Source organism: Plectropomus leopardus, chromosome 22 (assembly GCF_026936395.1).
Source record: "Plectropomus leopardus strain MGB_pleo_1.0 chromosome 22, ASM2693639v1, whole genome shotgun sequence".
In the NCBI taxonomy this organism is placed as follows: Eukaryota; Metazoa; Chordata; class Actinopteri; order Perciformes; family Serranidae; genus Plectropomus; species Plectropomus leopardus.
In genome coordinates this window covers 22,795,990-22,814,011 of record NC_142197.1, presented here as the reverse complement: position 1 = coordinate 22,814,011, position 18,022 = coordinate 22,795,990, and the positions used below count along the sequence as shown (strand labels likewise).

General features: G+C 37.5%; 1 protein-coding gene, 1 long non-coding RNA gene and 1 pseudogene across 4 annotated transcripts in view; 1 reads left to right on the top strand and 2 right to left on the bottom strand.

The window, feature by feature from the left end:
- The window catches only part of LOC148185922 (uncharacterized), a 51,793-nt gene extending 37,814 nt beyond the window's left edge, over nucleotides 1-13,979 (top strand). For both annotated transcript variants that reach the window (XR_015775579.1, XR_015775578.1), the window contains one exon: nucleotides 12,041-13,979. This is a non-coding gene — a long non-coding RNA (uncharacterized LOC148185922). The remainder of the gene's footprint in view (nucleotides 1-12,040) is intronic.
- LOC121961609 (NXPE family member 3-like) lies at nucleotides 162-14,109 on the bottom strand. The gene is made up of 7 exons (XM_042511666.2): nucleotides 13,978-14,109; nucleotides 8,220-8,373; nucleotides 6,240-6,683; nucleotides 4,913-5,208; nucleotides 3,054-3,124; nucleotides 2,223-2,426; nucleotides 162-2,139 (listed from the first exon to the last, which is right to left on the bottom strand). Exons 2-7 carry the CDS (start codon nucleotides 8,319-8,321, stop codon nucleotides 1,586-1,588), a joined length of 1,671 nt encoding a protein of 556 aa, XP_042367600.2. The 5' UTR covers nucleotides 8,322-8,373; nucleotides 13,978-14,109; the 3' UTR covers nucleotides 162-1,585.
- On the bottom strand, nucleotides 8,412-11,249 carry LOC148185923 (uncharacterized; annotated as a pseudogene). Its single transcript, XR_015775600.1, has 3 exons — nucleotides 10,846-11,249; nucleotides 10,389-10,701; nucleotides 8,412-10,041 (listed from the first exon to the last, which is right to left on the bottom strand). The product of XR_015775600.1 is annotated as an uncharacterized LOC148185923 (transcript).
- Nucleotides 14,110-18,022: the final 3,913 nt, after the last annotated feature.

Sequence of the window (18,022 nt, the reverse complement as noted above, 5' to 3'; positions counted from 1 at the left end):
ATAAAGTAACACAGCAGAAAAAGCAAATGTACAGCAAATATAAAATACAATTTACTAACAGAGTGTAGCAGCAGCTACTTAGACCAAATTCTGTTAGTTCCTGTATTAATCCTAGGTGAGCAGCACCAGTTTTCAAAGGTTGATAAATAAGGACATTGGGCTTGAGAGCAACACAACAGTTTATTACAGAATACTTTTACGTTTATGCAAAATTCTGCAGCGCTTTTATTGAACAGGTGGAAGGTGAGGCTAACGATCACATAACAAATAAAACATGCAAAGACATATTACACAGTCACAGGCAAAGCAATATGTGACAAAAACACTGCACACAAAGCACTCTGATCTGCACACTACAGCTGAATTTTGGAAACTGGCTCTGGTTTACAACAGTAGCACAGTCATCTAGCTGTTACATTAATATATAATCTCTAAAACAAAAGCAGTAGCTGCAGACTGTGTAAAGGTGCTTAGCAGCAAAGATGTGGAATGACATAAAAATAGTGATTACTCTCCACAGCAGCATTTTCACCACTGCAAAGACCACACAAACACAGTTTTCACTTTAAAATACAATACTAAATGAAATGTAATGTACAATAAAAAGATAAATGACTCTGTGATAAATGACACTGAAAAATCAGTGAAAGTTTAGTAGTTGCGTCTCTGCAAAAGTTTTGTACTGGTGGACAGAGCCAAAGTGCATGTAAGTAGTGGTCAGTTGTGTTGAGGGTGCAGTGAGTGCATGTGTCTGGTGAGATGCATCTTATGTTGTGTGATATGTATTCTGTGTATGACTTTGTAATGGATTAGTCTCGTGTTTTTGTTTATGGACATGTTTAAGATGTTGCATATCTTAAACCAAAAGTCATTACAGGTGCTGATGATCCAATCTGACTCTTGCTTAAGACAGTATAGTCTTGAAGTCGGTTGTTAGGATGATTTAGAATAAAGTTAAAACTGACACATATGCCTAGGGATGTCTTGGGGTCAAATTTATTTCCATTGTGAAAGATCGGTGTGATTATTCCTTTGCTTCAAAAGTCAGGGAAATATCCAGTGTTCAGAACGAAGTAAAAAATGTCTTCATGCAAGTGTCATTTTTTGAAACAGCAGAGGTTATTATTTTTATTTTATCTTATTTTTATCCTTGTGCATAACACTGCTATTTTTTTTTTATTTTAAATGTCAACGTTATTGATATTTGTTTCTTTATTTTGTCTTTGTGCAATTACATTGCCCTTATTTGGCACAATATTATACCGTGTAATATTATTGCTATCGCAGAGGTGCAGTATTACAGGGCAGGTGCAATATATGAAGGCTGTGTAACTTTCCTTTCTCATTTTGTGGTGACATCAGTGCAGACTGTGTTTTGTCTTTTGTTTTTCTGTATCTCTCCTCATTCCATTGAAGGGGTCAACCAGTATTGGTTTGTCACAGAGCTGACTGTGAATGCTCTCAGAAAGAAAGGGGCCATTGTGCGTGTTTGTACTTGAAACCGGAAGGTGTTGTAACTTTATTGCATGTTGTTTAATGTGCCCTTAATTTCTCAGGCTTGATAACAAACACGACAAACATACATCTAGCTGCCTATTTTAGGGCACACGTGGGACAAGAGAACGTCAATCATGTTCATAATAATGGCAGGTGATGGATGGATGGCATGTGGTTTGCTGTGGGCCAAGACCATCTCCCAGGCATCAATGAAATGAACATTTAGTCCTTTGAACATGGCTCTGAGCACCTTAACACGCCGCAGCGAGTACCAGTCACTGAAGCCTAATGCCAGATCAAGCGATAATTCTCTGGGGTTTCCTGTGCGGATGATGATCATCGTGCCTGGAGCCCTGGTCAGCAGCCGCACCACTGCCTTGCGGATGCTTCGCAGCCGCCGGATGTAGACTTCTATGGGGAAAGGGGTGAGGTGAGCCCAGATGCCAAAAACTACAACAGTGTTGTCGCCTCCGGTAAAGCTATCCATGTCATTGGCAACGTAATGTTGATCAGTGGGTGGGATCGGGCCACGGCCGAGCATAGGTGGACCGTGGAAGGAGAACGTCACCAAAATGTTGTTTGCAAAGTCAAAACCGATGAAAGGTCTTTGCAACGTGCTTGGTGGACCAAACTTCTTTACACCTAGAAGTATTAAAGAAAAATCAGATCAAGCAGCAGTGTGAACAAAACCAAATTGCTTCCAGAAATCCCTGTGGATCAGTTACCTGGTAGTACTGTGATGAGGAATGTAAAAAACTGCAGCATGGTGGAGTCTCCATAAAGATGGACGTTCTTGCCTTTCAGACACTGAGTCCTTTTAAGGATTCTGAATGGTTGAACTGTAGTTCCATCTAATGCTTGCCACAAACCCTGGTAATAATAGCCAGAGGGTCCAGGTGTGACAATGCTGCTCTTCACCTCCGGTTGACCTGAGAGGAAGTTGAAGGATATGGCTGGGGTTATTTTTAGATTTGAAGACAGACTGTCTTTTAAACATCATACTGAGTGTCAGGGTGAAGTTGTTGTTTTTTTCATAGAAACAAATATTGTTTCTATTCAAGTGCAAAAGGAAAAAAATGTTTATATATGTATGCAAATTCATTTTCCTTGAAAATTTAAGATATATATTTTAGATAGAAAAGAATTTGCTATTAGCCGAGCATGCTGTGCTTGCTTAAAATATAATAGCGTTGGTTGGGAGACAAAGCAGATTGAAATATCACTTTTTTTACGTGTTGAACATGTGTATTGATTATTTATTGGCTTTTTATTGTCAGGTGTTTAATTGAAGCTGCTTACAGTAACAAGTAGGGGTGTAACGGTTCACAAAATTCATCTGGAACAGCTGGAATATTGTAATTATTTAAACATCTTATCAGCTAACCTTACTCTAGAAAGACCAGATACACTGCTGATGCCATGTTCATCTACCCAGATGAAAGTGACAAATTATATACAAATGGGCTTTCTTCTACCTGTTTTCCTTTGTTTATAGCACATTTAGTTTGGAGTGGGAGCAGTAATAACATTAACAATAACAATAACATTTTCCATACCTTCATCTTTTTGCAACACGGTGACATTGGCAGGTCCTGACGCCTTAATGTTGACTTTTAAGTTGACACCTCTGAAGAAAAGCACACACAATGAAATATTATCACAACAGCATTAACAGCAGAACAAAAGGGGGACAACATTCTGAAAGTTAAAACTATAAAAAATTAAGCACCAAAACTGGAAACAGTTGCTTGAAATTTCATTCCACTGTCACATATGCAACCGACTCTTTTTGTGAGAGTGCTACAGATTTCACTGGTCGCATTTCTGCAAGTGCTTGATGCAGACTGAAGTCTCTGTGGTCAAATGAGTATCGGCAGGTGTGTGTTACAAAATCCTGCGTCTGGTATATAAAATTACTTTGTTGTTACTGCGGTGCATTTTTATAAACTGATAATCTGGTCACATTTTGGCTGCGTTTCAACCATTGTCTCATTTCCTCTACTCCCAGTAGCACCCATAAAGAGCAATACCAGTGGAAACTAGAGGTGTTGGAATGATTCGTTTCTAAGATACCTAAATAGTTAATGTTTAGTGGGGGAAAGTGACTTCTTCAAACTCCCACATAAGATTTTGTTATCGCTCCATCTGTCATCCAGTTGCTCTCTGCTACTTTTATTGTTATCAGGGGCGGATTCAGTGATTTGAGGGCCTGGTGCCCGAGCCTTGCTTTGATTCGACCTGTTCTCTTACTGGGAATGATGGTGGGCTGGTGGCAGCTGTAGAATAAATTATGCTGTTTGCAACACTCTCAGTGTAACTAATATAAACTAGTACAGGTGATGTAGAATTGGAGGAAATGTGTTTCCTTTTGAAGTACATGATAGCAACATTGCATGGAATTATGGGAGGATGGAGCTAGCTGACTGCTTGTATTTACTGATGAAGAGCAGCCATGTGCATTAGATGACACACTGTTATTTCCCTGATAAAGCGACAGCAACAACCAGTCTGTGTCAACATCAGCAGGAGAACAGCTGTTAACATGAACAAGTAGCAGCTGGTGGCCGAAACTAACAGCACACAGAGGTTGCATCGGGTTACATTCAGATACGTTCAAGCTTCGTTCTGTAAAAATGAAAACTGGGCAAAGGTAAAATCTAATGTTTTCATGATGTGTTCAGTGTAATCTTATATAATGTTTTTGGCGAGACACTTGATTAAACAGTTGTTTGAAGAAGAAATTTGTTGATGTTTTCACTGTGATATAAAACAATTCTGATATATATACTAAAAAGGCTTAAAGCAGTTCGACTATGAAAAAAAAGTTTTGATTTTAAAGAACTTGTTTTTTGGGGCAATTTGGGCACAGTTGTCCAGAAAAGGCCTTAGTCTGCAGGAAAGGGCGTGATATTTTGAGAAACTAATGTGAATAGGTGGTGAAGATCCCTGCAAGCTACAGATGTTAAAAAAAATACATAATTTCATCATTATTATTTTTCATTATTATTATAAGAATTTCATCATTATGATTTCAATATTATGGGTTTTTTTTTTAGCATTTGAATCCTGGACACCACTTGCTTCAGTTGTTTCACTATTTCCCTGTGAAACTCCTACAGTGTGCTGTGAACTATAAAACTTCACCTGACTTTCTATCAGCATGAGGGTGAGCAGATAATGACAAGTTTCATTTGAAGTTTGAAGTTTCATTTTTGGGTGAACTATCCCTTTAAGCCAAAATGTGATGTTTGATGTATATGCTAACATGCAAATGTAGCATGTTTGTGGTAAGCAGATGTACAATAGCAGCATTTATTTTGGCAGTTGGATTTGTTACAAACTCCGGAAAATTACTAACACTGGATTTCTGTTTTCTGTCGTACAAAATGCCAGACCTGACTGTCTGTTCTCTCACCCTCGAAAGAGCTTTGCCTCGTTTGCCTTGAGGTGTGGGAGGATGCCTTTCCTGGCTTGGCCCGTTCTGGCGTCACAGCTCAGATTTTTTGGCTTGAAGCAGAACCAAGGCTCGCCTGTACGGAGATCAGTGAAGTTGCACACTGGCCGCTCGGTTGAACGTAGGCAGACATTACAGGCGGTAATTTCAGTGTCCGAGCCTGAGCCGAAGTACCCAAGGAAGTAAACCCTGTCAGGATGTTCTCTGCTCACCCTGTTCAGCACTGGGATAGCCTCACTAGGGTGAACCATCATCACCTGATTGGATAGAGAACCAGATTTTCCATTAAGCCCAATCACATTCAGATATATTAACGACAAATTAAATGAACACTGCTTAAAGCTGCACACTTTGAGACATTTAGAAACATTTATGTCTTCTGAAATCAGAAGAAAATTGTCTATTCACTAAATCCTTCCCCCAAACAGTGATTGTCCAATCACAGCTTAGCAACTGTAACTAGGCAGTGCACGTCTGTCAAGTTTTGGATTTCTGCATATGTAAGAGATGTTTGAATGAGGCTGTAGTAAGAGGGATACTCTGAATTTGTCTTTCAAGAAGCTTGTCCTTTTTTCCAAAACTAAAAACATAAGAGGAAAAGTGCAACAAATTAATACATTATTTTAATTAGTTCTCTTTTTCTGTTCTATTGTAGTACGCTATTTTTAGCATTACTATGAACAGCTCACAACCTGCAACAGTAACCTGGCCTAGTTTTTTTTTTTATTACAGAGCGTTTACTGAGTGACTGCTTGCTAGAAATTTTGGGCTAGGTTTCAAAATGCATGTGAATATGGCCTCTTATCTTACATTTTTCTGTCATATTACTAGAACTAACTAGCTCTGCACTGCAATGCAAGAACAATGCTGGTTCTTCATTTCCATGTCTTTAAATTTTCTCATCAAGTTATGGGGATGGGATCTGTTTGCCTGCGATATGCAGCTTTAGCAGTAATCAAGCTTCAACTTAATTAGCGTTTGCCATAACTAGCATAATTAGCTACAAATGATAAAATCTACTAGTGACAGTTTACAACCAACCAAATCTACAGTCTGGTTAAAGATGAGTTTGAGCTTTTGTCTTAAATGAAAAAGAGACCTATTGTTTCTAAACTGTGATTGGCAAAACTGCTACCATAATCATTACAAATTGCACATGTGCTGTGCAAGAAGTGAAAGTTACAGATATATTAACAGCAACTAAGGGGGACGGAGCTTGGTGAACAGTCAGAGAAAAAAAGGCACCTTAAGTACAACTACATTAAACATAAATACACTTTAGCATCACCTGAACATACGCTTCTCCTTCCCAGAGTAAGGAGAACACAGCAGAGTAGCTCCCATTGAGATGATCCACCACTTGCCCAGCCACACCTGCACCAAGCTTCAGGTTGTGCAGCCGGGCGAGTAAAAAGTCCCCCCCGAACTTCTTGGGACGGCCCTGGAAGTCCGAAATTTTTATCATAACCTCCACCTGATCCCCTACACGCCACTGTCCTCCTCCCCTTCTTGGGAGAATGGTGAAGGTGCTGTGAGCTGGATCACTGGTCTGCAGCAGGAGAAGAGGATCTGGCAAAAGTGGCATTTCAGGCCAAGCAACTGAGTCCAGTAGGCTGCGTTCTTCCAGAGCTTCCTCAGGGGACAGCGACTGGGAGGTGCAGATGCGGTAATGCATGTCAGGGACAGTGGAAGCATTCTGGGTGATGATGTTGGCGTTCACTTCATGTGGAAACTGGCAGGGAGGCGAGAGAGATGGTGACAAAGATGCATCAAACAAATACACCAGAGCAAATGTGCTAAGTAAAGCAAGAGGGCTCAAGCTCAAAATGACTATTTTCAAGCGGTTATATGCGGATATGGCTGTCTGTTGTTAACATTGACCCATGGAGAAACTTTTTTTATCATTGCCCTCAAAGGCAAAAATTTTTTTGTGTGCACACCTGTTGTTCATAGAAATCCATGTTTTGGGATATTTCATGTAATTTGCCCAGAGGTGCATTTGGTGCTGTGTAGTGCCTAATATTTGGCATGGGGATGACTTTCATGGCCAAAGGAGGACCACACTAAGTGTAGAGAATATCAGCTCTTTCAAGCTCTTTTCACTCCAAACTTCACTGATGAGGACAATCCAAAAAAATCGTCAAATCTCATTTATTTCCACTCATGAATATTAACAAATCCCAGTGGAGGGGAAGGTAAAATAAGGTCAAGCTCAAAAATATGTGGAGTGCATTTTTGTATCTGTAACCACACCTAGAGTCAAAACAAGATTGTCAGGAAGTGAAAAGCTACTCTTTTCCCACAATATATGGACGCATAGAACTGCCAAGCCAGGAAAAAAAGATCAGTCGCAGGAAATATCATGAAAAGTTTCGTGTTACAAGATGTTTCATGATTTTACAAGATATTTTTAATGTTATGACATATTTTTCACATCTTCTCTCTCACATCTAGATGTATTAGATGTTATAAGATCTTTTCATGTTGAGCAAGAATAGTTGTTTGTTATAACAAGACATTTTCACGCTATAGGAAAGATGTTTGTCATGTTATTACAATATAATTTTCTTGTTATAACGAAAGGTTTTTTTTATGTTGTCATGAAATTTCTCTTGTTATGACAATATAATTTCACATTATAGAGAGCTTTTCTTGTCAAAAAACTTTTCTTTTTATGACATGAAACCATCTTGGAAAAGTTTGAAAAATATCTTGTTGCAATTTTCATGTAAAAACTTTTCTTTTTATAACCTGAAAATATCTTGTAATAACAAGTAATTTTTTTTTATATTTTTACCTGTACTGATCTTTTGTTCCAGCCTGACAGTTTTCTGTTTTTATAATATTGCAATGTGCATTTTTTCAGTACAAATCTTCAGTAAGATGCACTGTAAGTGAGCAGGATTTTCCCACACAGACTATTTTATCGTCAGGATACAATAATTGACCATGGGATTGAAAACAGTTATTATAACTATGCTACTTTCCAAAGTTACAATCGCTGCTCGTCTTTATATATTCATAAAGACGAGCAGCAATTGTAGGTAATTTCAGTACTGTAAATGTCACATAACCAGAAATATCTTGACTGTGATTCCAATAGCAATAAGTGAGCAAAGTAATGTGTTTGGTTTGAACAGATGTCTTTTACTATAAAATATATGAACTGGGAGCAATACTGATGGGATGATTCACTGAATCTGAAAACCAACATTACACAATCAAAGTAGGGTCCACCATTCAAGAGATCCCACTAACAAGTTCTCACCTCCACAACTTCCATGTAACGTATGACAAAGATAAGGGCAGCCAACGCCAGAATGAGGAAGATGGCAGTGTACTCCCGTCTTGTACATGCTCTGACGTTCATGATGGTTCCAATCTATGGCTGTAGCACAGCACTGTGATCACTTCCTCTGGTGCTGGATTAAAAAAATAAATAAATAAAAATTTAAAAAACAGGAGGGGTAGGTGACACATTGTACTAAAAGTTGAACAAAACTGAAAAATTCTTTCTGTACAAAATAATGGGACGTGCCCAGCTTTTAATCATTAGGACTGATATAGATCCAGTGATACAGGAAATTCCTTTGATGGATTAACCATGAGTCAAACTCTTTTGCAGTTTAAATTTAAGTCATTCCTAGTTTGCAGCATCCTGTAAATATGTACATATGTAGTGCATTGCCGTCTTTTGTAGGCCTGTCATCATAACAAATTTTGTTGGTCAATATATTTTCTCAAAAAATATTTCGATAAACTGTATTATTGTCGACATCGTTTTAAGACTTATTTATGCTTCTGATATAATGATAATATAATGTAAGTACATCCTTTCAAAGAGAACTTTGAATTTTCAAGAATATTTAAACTAAGATACATAATTGGCGGAGGGTTTTAGGGGGTACTCCCCCAGAAAAAAAGATGCAATTTAAAACCAATTTCCTGCAATTCTGCATCACTGCAATAGTCTATATTGGTTACATTGAGGGTGTAAAGAACAACATAACTTCTACAGCTGCCAACAGCCCATCATCATTACCAGTTAGAGAATGGGTGAAATCAAAGCAAGGCAGATAGGCTGGGCCACCAGGCCCCCAAATCACTAACTCCGCCCCTTATAACAACAAAAGCAGTAGAGAGCAGCTGGATGAGAGACGGAGCGATGCCTCGTCATATTTATAAAGAATTCCATTTAAAGTCTTCTGCAGAAGTCTAAAGAAGTCACTTTCCGCCTCTAAATATTTGACTGTTTAGACACCTTAGTGCTGTGTGGAAAAAATTGCTGTTTGTCTGCCTTTGACACTGCGCTGTGTCTGCTGGGATCTATCGATCAGCTGTGTGCAGAGGTGGCAAAAGTATTCATGTTATGTATTTAAGTAGAAGTGCAGGTACTTGTGTAAAAAAAGACTGGTAAATGTACAAGTACTGAGAATGTACTAAGAATGTACTGGCTCTGAAGTGTACTTAAGTAAAAAGTAAAAATGAATTTTTGCCATCAATAACACACACGATATCTTTTGATAACTCAGCAAAACGAAAAAAGTTCTCAGCAAACAAAATAGTATAACTTTTTTCTTTTATTAACAATCTGCATAGTGCTGGTATAGAGAGAAAAAAAATCACTTGACACAGATTTTAACAGAATTTGTCCATTTTAAACACTCAGTATCAAAAATCTAGCAAAGCCTGACTTTAAACAAATGTGCAAATCAATTTTCCATGTCAGCAACAGAACTTGTTAACACTTGAAATTGTAACATTATGATCAACATGGAAACTTCAGGTCTTATCAGGCCTCTTTTTCTTCTGTGAAAACTACCAAAATCTTTTATTCAGCCTCAGTAGAAGCTGGTTCTCAAAGTTCTTTGAATAAAGGCTAGCCCTTCTGGGCCCGAAAATCAGTCCTGCAGTGCTAAAAAGCCTCTCACAGGCATCTGGGCAGGCCAGGTAGGACCCTAGCTGCTTGGAGTTTTATTGAACATTTCCTTGCTTAATGGGGGAAAAGAACTCCTCTGAAGAAGAATGGAAAGTGTCACTTGGATGCACCATAGGTTGCTTCTTCAGATGGCTTTTGAAAAAGTCAAGGCCTATGGAATACAAAAACACAGAAGGATTTTTAATTTTTTTCCCAATAACTATCATCTTTGTACATTATAACATTAATCATGCATTAGTTAACCATTACTTAAGTGTATGATTTGTACCCTTTATCATGAAGTGCTCCCAATGTTTTTATGCTACCATGTTTTGTAAAACAGTTTTTGAAACACAGAATATGATTAGCATAGGATTGTAATTTGTTTGCAAATGGGAACATGACTTTCATTTGCTACTGTATGACAGTTACAGAGTATGAGATCGATAATTCAGATTCCAAAATTTCCTTCATTATCTTCAATAAATGTAAGCATTAAGCAAATGTTTTAGCACGTACCAAGTTTCAGGATGTTGTTGTCACCTGTCCAGCATGTCCTGAACTTGGGGTCAAGAATGGCAGCAGCAATCAGTTCTGGATCAGCAAGCATCTGCCCCGATCGCCTTTTAAGTCCTGCTTGAAGAGCATCTACTAATGGCGCACAGAACTTGGAGGAAAGTTGAAGGTTCTGTAGCTTAGTGTTGAGAAGTGTTATTGTGGGTACCATCCCATCTGCACACTGGCCTTACCCTGAAGAACATCAACTGCCTTTGCAAATGGGCTCATCGTCTTGGCATATTCTGTAAGAAAAGCAATCTCAGCAGGAGTGAACCTGTCAGAAAATATTTAAAGCACAACTTATCAGTGGCTAAGTCAAACATGTAACATATGACTTATATATGTTACACACACGTAATGGAATTAATATTAACTAATTAATAACAGTCACTAAGGTGTGAAAATGTAAGCTACTAACATGGGAATTTTTAGTGCACCGCACACAGCTGTAATGGCTCCTTCTCCTTGTTCTCTCGTGATCCTCACAATCCTCTCCACAGCCAGGAAAACAGAATTCCACCTCGTCTCATTTGGCCTCAAGAGCTGGAGTTTGCATTTTTCTTCAATTATTTCAGCAGCTGTAGTGGATCTTCCGCTTTTGTTCCATAGACTCCAGCACTTCAAAAATGCTGAACGAGAGATTCACTTGTAGACAGTGTTGGAAATTGCTTCTAAAACATCAACTGTTGACACCAGGTTCAGAAGGTGGCAGGCACAGCGTTGATGCTCTGACAGTTGGTATTCCAGGCCATCATCTTCTTCCAACAAGGTTCCTGCTTCAACAAACTCAAGAAGGTCAACATTTTCCTCCCCTTCTCTTCTTCACTGTTCTATATTTCTGTTGATTCACTTTGTCTTGCCTCCTCAAGTGGAATCTGGTTATTATTTTCATCCAGATGTCCATAGACCCGAAAAGCTTTGATGAAATTGGAGCCGTTACCAGTGGTTGTACACAAAATCTTGTCATGGATGTTGTACTTTGTGTAAATGTCAGTCAGGGCACCATCAGGTAAAGAAAATGTGTGTGATCCTTTGAGCATCTGTCCAGCTCTATCCAGTGTGCTGTGACTCAGAGGAAACTATGAACTCGACCTCACTCATGTCAGCTTTCAGATTATTCTTCATTTCCAGTGTTGCATTCTCAACCTTGTTTTTCATGGTGCCTAGGGACATTACAACCACATACACAAAAAAGGAGAAAAGTGGTTCACCTGGCAGAATTACATTTGTTATATTAATGTTTAACATTGTCTTCAAGGGGACGTTAGCCTTCAGGACTTTTAGCATAAAAGCCGTTTCTGCTAGAAAATGTATTTATTTTAGCCAAAACCACCACTCAACCCCTAAACTTACCCAAAAGGGGATTAAAATAAATTGAGGATTATCAGGTTGTTGTTGTTTCTAACTGAGTGCTAGCTAGTGTATAGCTAGCTAGTGTATAGCTAGCTAGTGTATAGCTAGCTAGTGTATAGCTAGCTAGTGTATAGCTAGCTAGTGTACTATCAAAACAATGTGTTCCCATAGCATTGCTAACGTTGTAAACTGACCTCCAAAAATGGTAAATAAGCTAAAGATTACAACTGAATACACCTTACCTGTATGTGTTTTTTCAGATTAGATGGAGAATTCTTGAACGCCGGAAGACACATGACAGGACAAAAATCATTCGCCATGAATCATTCTTGGAGCCAACAACATCTCTTAAATAAGGCCACGGATGTGGAATGTCTAGCTTCCCCGAACCTGAAGCGTTGTCATCTGCAATATTCCCGGGGTTCGCTTTCTTCATCCATGTCGCTGCTGCAAGTTTTCTCTCTCTTTCATAAACTGTAGCTACACTCACTCGACGCCTTCTCTCAGCGGTTGATTTCCCTTTTGCTTTCAGTTATATCTTTTACGGTGTCGTCACTCAAGGTTGAAAAAGGAACAAACCCATTTTGACAATGTGAGGAGTAGAAGGTACAGATATTTCTGTTCAAATACAGGGAGTAAAAGTAAAAACTTGTCAGAAAAATTAATACTCAAAGTACAGATACCTAAAAAATTGCAAAAAAGTACAGTAACAAAGTATTTGTACTTGTTTACTTCCCACCTCTGGCTGTGTGATATGCAAAATGTGTTTTCATTAGGCCTACTTTTTTTGTGCCCAAGCGGCACTCTAGTATCCAAATGGACCTTGGTCCTCCATGGAGAATATGCGCATGACTCTGCTTTTCAGTGGAGTAAAATGTTTTTCTCAGTGTAGTCTGGTGATTTTGATGTAACGGCTTCGAATCCCTGTCAGTAAGGCTGTCTTATGGCAAGGTAAAGCGGTGAAAATATCTACATATACCGTTGGCTACACTTAAACTGATACTGATTATTTTTTAGGTGAGATACTTTATCAATAAATGGTTTCTTCCCCAGTGCTTGTATTCTGGGACATGGACCGTAGACTCATTGAACAGCCTAATCAAGCTGCAAACGCACTGACTGTTGCATTCTGTCCTCTCTGTGTGTGTATGATCCCCATCTCCTGTGGAGGGCAGGCTGAGTTGATTTTTATATATCATACAATGCGTTGAACACCTCACCACACAATGAGAAGTTGTACAAATGTATTTTCTCTGTCAGCAGAAATACATTTGAACAATAGTGCATAATTGTAATTTGCAGAAGGCAATCTAATCTGTTTACTAAGACAACAAATGCAGTTGGTGTAAGAGAAATCAGGCGATCTGATCTAATGGACTCAGTACATAGAACAAACATGCAGATGTTCAGTTTAATTCATTAATGTATTCAGTATAAAAGGTATCATACCTCAAGAGCAACAGATTTTCTCTGACCCACTAGTCACCAGAAAACATCAGAATTTATATAATAAGCTGGCAAACTCATGTTTGAGAAAATTAGTATTGGCAGCAGAAGTAGTAAGCAGTAAGTATCAGCAGCAAAATGTTAATGTAAATAAAATATTTTAAGTATCAACACTAAAAGTACTTATCATGTGGTATGTAATCATTAACAGTCATTTTTACTCTACATTTATTTCAAAATTATAGTTACTAGTTACTTTATAGATTCAGATGAATACAAAATGTAATGATTGAATAAAGTATGATGCATTACTCTTAATAAAAAAAAAATAGTCAACATTAGCTCCACTTTTACCAGCTGCAACATAAAGTGATGGGCCATTTTGCATAGAGTACTTTTACTTTTGGTACATGAAATATACTTTGTATACTTCATGTACTTTGTTTTTGTACTTTTAGTTTTGAATGTATTATTTTATAAACTGATCCCGTTTTAATTGTATGTAACTCCTTTTCAACAAAGTGTCCACTTACTATAGTTGCATAAATTTAATGGAGTACAAAGTACATTATTACTTTCTGAAATGTAGTAGAGCAGAAGCATAAAGTAACATAAAATGGAAGTAGTAAAAGTAAAATACAAGAAGTTCAAAAGTTTACACACATATATATTAGAATAGTTAGTGACCACATTTAATTTTCACCATGTAAATACATGTAAATATACTTTATTTGAGCGTATCGTGTCTTACCTCAGCAGACAATCATTTGGAGAGAAAACAGTGATGAAATCTTGGTTTGGTTCTACACGTTATTTTGCAGGGTTGCCTGAGAGTTTGCTCTGTTTGACGTCCTGGTGATGAATGAGTGTGGTAACTACAGACGAGTCCTGAAGCATGAAGCAACGTCACAGTTTAGGCAGACGAGTGTTTGGTCTGGTTGATGCCTTGTCTTCCTGAACACACCTTTTGACTTAAGAGCTGCCCAACAGGGCGAGTTCCTTTTACCTGCACAGCCATTAATGATAACATTTTATTTTTTTTTAATTCTTTTTTTTAATGTGGAATGACAAATTCACATCACCATGAGCATTATTTTTTTAATTAAAGACAAAAAAACCCTGAATTTCTAGTACAAGGAAATTGATATCAGTGGAGTCTATCTGCATGGTTTGAATATTTTTAAGGCATTGTCAGAGGGCTGGGTTTTTGTCATTGTAGGCTTGACAAGTACAATCCTGACAGTGCTAGATCTGATTACAGTATGCAGTGGCAATAACAAGTATGACAGGTTCTGTTTTGAGTGAGGAGCGGGTTGCTGTTAACTGGTATTATTTAGACTTTCATAACTGACAGGGGTGTGCTTGGGTGGAAACAGTACATGGCCTTTTACATACACAGCTTGGAAGTCTGTTATCATAGAACATGGATGTTTGCCAAATGAATTAAAATCAAACTGGTTTGTCTGGTGGTTTCAGTCAAATCAGGACAAAACTCAGATCAGTCCAAAAAACTGCTCATCTTAATAATCATACAGAATCAGTGTAAAAAATACAGTTAAACATGGAAAAGATTTGTGGCTGTCATGTCCAAGTCATATCCATCTTAATAATTACACAATTAATAATTTATTTGATTTTATCAGCAGGGCTGCACCTAGCAATTATTTTTTTGATGATAATCTATGGATTATTTTTTTGATTTTCGATTAATAGATCATTTGGTGTTTTTTTTTTTTTTATTGATCTAGCTATTATTTTTTTATTACTCAATTAATATAACAAAAATTTACCAAAGAAAACCTTTTAAAACCTGTCATTTATATTTCAATATTTTAATTAATCATCTTCAGTCATGACTGAGTATACACTGCAGGGCATTATTCCCCAACAAAAAATAGCCCAGTCTTAACTGGTAATCTGTGTTTTACAGTCTGATATAAAGTCTCTCCAAAATAAAATTAATGCAAGAGCTTGTTCCACTCAATTAAAAGGAAACAAAATAAATAAAACAATGTAAAATTCAAGTCACTTTTAAGAGAAGTAACAAACCAGTAACTCTTTGTTACAGTAACAAACCTCAAATCTAGCAGTCCAACAAAACATCTTACAGTAAAATTGGTGCGTTTTTGCAATGTCACTGCTGCATCGCTGCCTGCTGCTATGAGTGCTATATTTTCATATTTATAAGCACATATTTCACTCATTTATTAAGTTGTGCAAGCTCCTGCACAGCTGACACAGTCAGAGGGCTTTTGTTTTGAAAGGAAGCAAGGATGTTTGAGTAAAACAGACATCTTTGTATTTATTCATCTCCTTGACAATTTCATTAATATATCATTTCACTGTCTATTTATGCTGACAAACAGGTGTAAAAAGCAAGCCAGCATTTCTCTAGGTGTGCTGCAGCTGATGCGCCTGACAAGAGCTCCTCATGCGAGCAGTGTGCATGCTCTCATATGATAACATGCGCGTAGAAAAAAACCTGAAAAAACAACACGCTCGCTGCTGCTCACGCTCTCCTGACGCACACTTTGTGAAACGGGCCTTACATCCTCCTTGCAATGCTCACAATGCTAACATCAATGCTTTGCCAAAGGGCTGGGGCTGTGTAGGAGATGTAAATATGTTTTTGTTAAAAATACAGTGCTGTTCTTAATGATTTTCTTCTGTTTTACAACATTCATTTCTCCTGCTGGACAGAATACAGAGGGCAGGCGGATACTGATATTTACGATACGTTTTATTTACTTACTGTCATCCTCATTGTCTTTTTCTCCTTTACTTAAGAAGCTCATAAGCCTCTTAAAAGTCCTTCTCCCTTCTCCTAGCAAATAGCAGACAAATACAAGCCTGTGGCAACGTTACTATGTTAACCAGTGCTTGAGCAGTACTCAGTGATAGTGTAGCCGGTTCAGTGTCACTTAAAGTGTGAATACAGCATCACTGAGAACTAATTTATTGCTTAGGATTTGTGTTTTATTTCATCAGCTGATGCACAACATTAGCTACTCTTCCTGGGGTCCACACACAAAAAAAAGCCAAAAGATTTAACACTTACAGACAAAACATCATAATTATATTAAAATCAGAAAAGCATAACTTGCAATGTTTTCCTTTCAAATTTAGTATACATAAAAAAATATACATACACTTCTTCAAAACCATGTGTCTGTATTATTATAAACTTAATTCAAAAGCACTAAATATTGATAAATTAAAATCTTTACATATTCACGTACATGAAAATAAAAGGAACAAAATGCTTTGTAAGTGCAACCTGTGGTGACAAGTGCAGGGCTGTGAGGTACTGCTGTGCTTGCTTTATTTTTTTAAGCTTGCTTTGGTGTGTGCTTTGGCAATCACTGAGTTCCAGGCAACCATAACTCCATACAGTATGGTGCAACACTTTCTGGTCCAGCTTTAGAAACTATGTAGTGACCTCCAGTGGCATGTCTGGTGAGGTAGTTATGTACATTGATGTCTTTGCAGCACTTGACCATATCATCAAGCAATAATCTAGTTCTGGAGTTTGCAGTATGTTTTTGGTAAATTGTGATTTTAGAAAAGCAGAACACCTTTTTGTAACTGATGTATTCTTCCCCATCTTTACAATAAGAGACTATATGACTTGTCCATGATAGTTTACAATCTAAAATAACACCTTTGTTTCTTCAATTGTTAATTGTTAATTAACAACTGCTATGCTGTTCAAATCAATTCTTGAACTCTAAACCAGAGCTGAATTTGATCATGTACCAAATAAAATGCTCTTAGTCTTTAATATGTTTGATTTTTTTTTCTTTTCTTATAACCAAATTAGTTCTGTCTCTAATGCTAAGAGTAGCAGTAATTACATAAAGTCTGGTTAGGGCTGGGCGATATGGAAAAAGGTCTTATCACAATATTTTTTTTCATATCAGTCGATATCGATATATATCACAATATACATTGAATCACTATTTCTGTCAAGCTTAAAGGTTCCCTTTCACTCCTGAGTTATCATAAGGTTAATTTTGGTTTAAATATTAATTTTCTGTCATTGAACCTGACAAATAAAGTGTAGAACAGGTACCACCAACTGGTGGACCTGCTCAACATAAATTCAAACAAATTTTTTTTTGTGTGTGGTTTGTTTTTTGCCCTCATAGTTCACTGACAAAGTTTCATTTGAGCATGGTGTGTTGGAGTGTAGTAAACATATGATTTATTATTATTTATGAAACTTTCTAGCATTATATAAAATTTAAATGCTCCATCTCAAACAAACTTCAGGCAAATTTAAGCACTTTCTGCTGATAATAGGCCAATCTCTCCTGACTGCAGGACTCTCACTTCTGTGAAAAAACAAACTTTTGAGTAGGCCTACTTCTCCTATAGCTGCCAACAGCTTCCCAACATTCCCAGTTAGAGAAAGACTGAAAATAAGGTAATGTACCTGTGGCCCCGGGCCCATGTGGAAGCAACATATGACTCGTTTGTCAAACACTTAGCTGTGTTCTAGAATTAAAGTCGTTCACTGCATTTGGTTCACTGTGGCGCTATTCTTATTATCATTGGCTGTTCATGTTGTCTGTCAAAACATGACTGGAATGTGTTCTGTCGACATTCTGTCGACTACTTCTCATATTTCAATCAAGGAGAAGTTATTTTGCGATCGTTATTGTTTTATCACCCTGGTCTAAGTCCAGTTTTACTGCTGATCTTGCACATGCTCTTAAAAAAATCTGTATGTCCATATATGCTGATGGTACAATAATATACATATGTAAACCCAGACACCTAAATGGCCAAGTGAA